Here is a 3,779-nt window from a genome sequence, read left to right on the forward strand (position 1 = left end):
GTGAATTTAAAAATAATGATGATGGAGGTATGAAGAAAGAAACATCTACGACCAAAACTTTTGTGAGTGAATTTAAAAATAATGATGATGGAGGTATGAAGAAAGAAACATCTACGACCAAAACATCTGTGAGTGAATTTAAAAATAATTCCGATGGGGGTCTTAATAAAGAAATATCGACACCAAAAAATTTTGTGAGTGAATTTAAAAATAATGCTGATGGGGATCTCAATAAAGAAATATCGACACCAAAAAATTTTGTGAGTGAATTCGAAAGTAATACAGATTCTTTTATGAATAAAGATCCATATACTCCTAAAAAATTTGTAAGTGAGTTCGAAAGTAATACCGATTCTTTTATGAATAAAGATCCATATACTCCTAAAAAATTTGTAAGTGAGTTCGAAAGTAATACAGATTCTTTTATGAATAAAGATCCATATGCTCATAGAAAATTTGTAAGTGAGTTTAAAAACAATTCTGATAGTGGCATAAATAAAGATTTGGATACAAAAGTAAGTATAGTAAATGAAAATAAACATAATAATAGCGATAATAAAAATATGGAATCAGGTAGTACAAAAAATGTATTAAGTGAAGGTAAATATAATGATAATGGAATGAATAAGAAACCTAGTACTAATACAAATATTAATAATGAAAATAATGAAAATAATAAAAATAATAAAAATACTCATAATGAGAGTATAGGTTTATCAAATACTAAAAATCATACAGAACAAAATGTAAAGACACATTCATCAAATCATCCTGAGAATGAAACTAATAATAAAGTGCATAATACTAATGAAAGAGAATTTCCACAAACAGATAGAATCAATCTCAATAACCGTAAAGGAAGTGTTAGTGAATTTAATGAAAATATAGAGGAAACAAAAAAACATATTCCACCCAATAAAAATTATACACATCATACTCATGAAGAAAATAAAGTAGAAAAAAAAATGAGCGATCAGGATGAAATGAAGGGACCAAAAGATGTCTCTAAAAATGTAGAATCAATTTCATCACAAGGAATGTCAAAACATATTCCTTATAATACTGTAAAAAATAAACATTCAGGATTAAATATACCAAAAAATATTCCAATAAATAATGGAAGATTGAAAAAAGGATGTATGGTACATGAAATAGATTTTATGGGTAATAGTTCTAGAAGTACTACGAATGATACCAGAGAAAATGTTAAAATTAAAGAGAAATGTAATTCTGGAACTACTACAGGAAGAGGAAAAAATAACAAAAAAAATGATATAGATAAATTAAAATCTGACCTTATAAATTCTAAAAATATTTCACCTAAAAATGAAAAACATATAGCAGATAAATTAAAACCTAATGTTGGAACATCTAAAAATAATGAATCAAAAAAAGAAAAAAATGTTCCTGATAAAGCAAAAATTGAAAAAAATTCTAGTAAAGGTAGTGAATTAAAAAATACGAAAACTAAGGAAAAGGAAGTAAAAGGTAAAATTGTTGATAATAAAGAAAAAACGACCGAAAAAAAGGAAAATAATCATCAAGCAGTAAATTTTCAACCAAGTAACATAAACAAAAATTTGCTCAGAAAAATATTAAGATAATAGAAAAAAAAAAAAAAAAAAAACAAATTATGAATTCCGAAAGTAATCACATCTAGAAAACAAATAATAGTTATATATATAAAAGAGAATTTAAGGTCATATATTATAAATATAATTATGGGCAAAATGAAATAGTCTTGAGTAAATTAATATTTTAAAGAAATCGTGAATATTATTATGAAGATGAATATAAAATTAATAAAAAAATCTGATGAATTTGGATCATTATATATATATATATATTTCTATCGTAAATAATTTATGCGTTTATAAATATTAAGGGGAAAGAAAAATAAGTATAATATTGTTGATGGATTGGATAAAATACAATACGTAAAGTTCTTAATTCCATAAAAGGTCATATTTGGAAAGGATCCTCTTATAATAATAACTGATTTATAAATAATAAGTATTTTGTAGTAGAAAAAATAAAGCAATAGATGTAGAATTGAATTTTGGTTATTGTTTTGGAAAATAATTAAAAGAAATGATATCTTGTCATTATTTTACCTTATAGAAAATAAAAATTTTATTAAATGATATTTTTAGATATTAATACATTAGGTATATTACGAATTATATATATATAAATTATACTACAGTTGTTTAGGTGATGAGAATTATATAAATAAATATTTAGCCCTATGGATATACTTCTTTCAATTATATATATATATATATATATATATATATATATATTATTTGTCAATATAAATTATTATTGAAGTGTTATTATTAACTCCAAGGGTAAAATATAAATATATATTTTTTTATAATTATTATATCATATTATAATAATGTATTATTATTAAAGCAAATTTATTATATAAATAATTATAAATAAGTATATTAATATATATATATATGTATGTATGTATTATATTTTTGTAATTGTATGACATTTTCTTTTTATTTTGATTTTATAAATAAAACAATGGCATTTATTAATATATATATATATATATATATATATATATAACTACGAATGTTTTATGTTTTTATTATTGCTATGTTTTTTTGTTTTATATATAAATATTTGTTATGTAAACTATATTTACATATATATCATAAACAATTTTTCGAAAAACTCTATTAATATAGTTTAATTAAAAAATATAACATATTTTTTTAATATATGAAGAAATACTTTAAGTATTGCTAAATTTTTATTTTTTATTTTTATAAGTTTATTGTCTTATTTAATTTTTACATAAAATTAAATAGATAATCTATTTTAATATATAAATTAAATAATAGATTAAAATATATAAAACATAAAAAAAGAAACAACATATGTTGTTGTTTTTTTATTTTTATTTTTTATGTGTTTTATATAATTTATAGAAATTTATGGATTATATATAAGTAATATATATAACATAATAAAAAATGTATATGTATAATTATATTTTTATACCTTTTAAAAAAAGGATTAAAATATCAGGTAAAATATATAAGTTTATGTATTTTATGATTCCTATATATTTATTTGGAGAAATGTCAAATATATAACTAATATAAAACAATGTTATAGAAATGTTTATATATATATATATATATATATTTTAAAAAAAATTTTTTTTTTTTAAGTTTTCATATGAAAATTTTAAATTTATGTTGTTATTAAAAAAGAAAAAAATAATATAAACAAATAAAATAAGATAAATGGAAAGAAAGAATCTTTCCATAAATTAGAGTTTAAAAAAAAAATAACATGTTGTTCGTATTATTTTACGAAAAGCTATAATTATAAAAAAAAATTAATATATGTATATATATATATATATATATATATATATATATATATATGAACCTAAAAATTACTGATAATTATAAGTTTGATTATAAAATATATAAATGTTTATATTTATCCAAATCTACTTATTCCTTATAGTATATAATTTAGATTTTCTTTTTTAAATCTTTTAATATATATTATTTATTTATTTGCGATATTTCTTCTTAAGTGAATTGTAACCACTATGGTAATTAGTGTTAAGTTCTTTTAATATTTCTTGTTGTCTTTACATTTTGATATTAACTATTTATTCATTTTGTTACTTCAAATTTAATTATTTTATATTATTTATTTATTTTTTTTTTTAATGTACTCAATTTAGATGTTAATATTATAATTATTTCATATATATTATGATTTATTAATATATTCATATT

At 18.9% G+C, this 3,779-nt stretch overlaps 1 protein-coding gene across 1 annotated transcript in view; it reads left to right on the top strand.

Moving 5' to 3' along the window:
* PGSY75_0730900 (EMP1-trafficking protein) overlaps positions 1–1,604 on the top strand; it is a gene marked incomplete at both ends in the record, with an annotated part of 3,014 nt that extends 1,410 nt beyond the window's left edge. Inside the window, one exon of the mRNA XM_018785144.1 lies at positions 1–1,604. This exon is cut by the window's left edge and continues 1,108 nt beyond it. Within this exon, the coding sequence (XP_018642645.1) occupies positions 1–1,604 (1,604 nt within the window).
* Positions 1,605–3,779: the final 2,175 nt, after the last annotated feature.

This window comes from Plasmodium gaboni, chromosome 7 (assembly GCF_001602025.1).
Source record: "Plasmodium gaboni strain SY75 chromosome 7, whole genome shotgun sequence".
Taxonomy (NCBI): Eukaryota; Apicomplexa; class Aconoidasida; order Haemosporida; family Plasmodiidae; genus Plasmodium; species Plasmodium gaboni.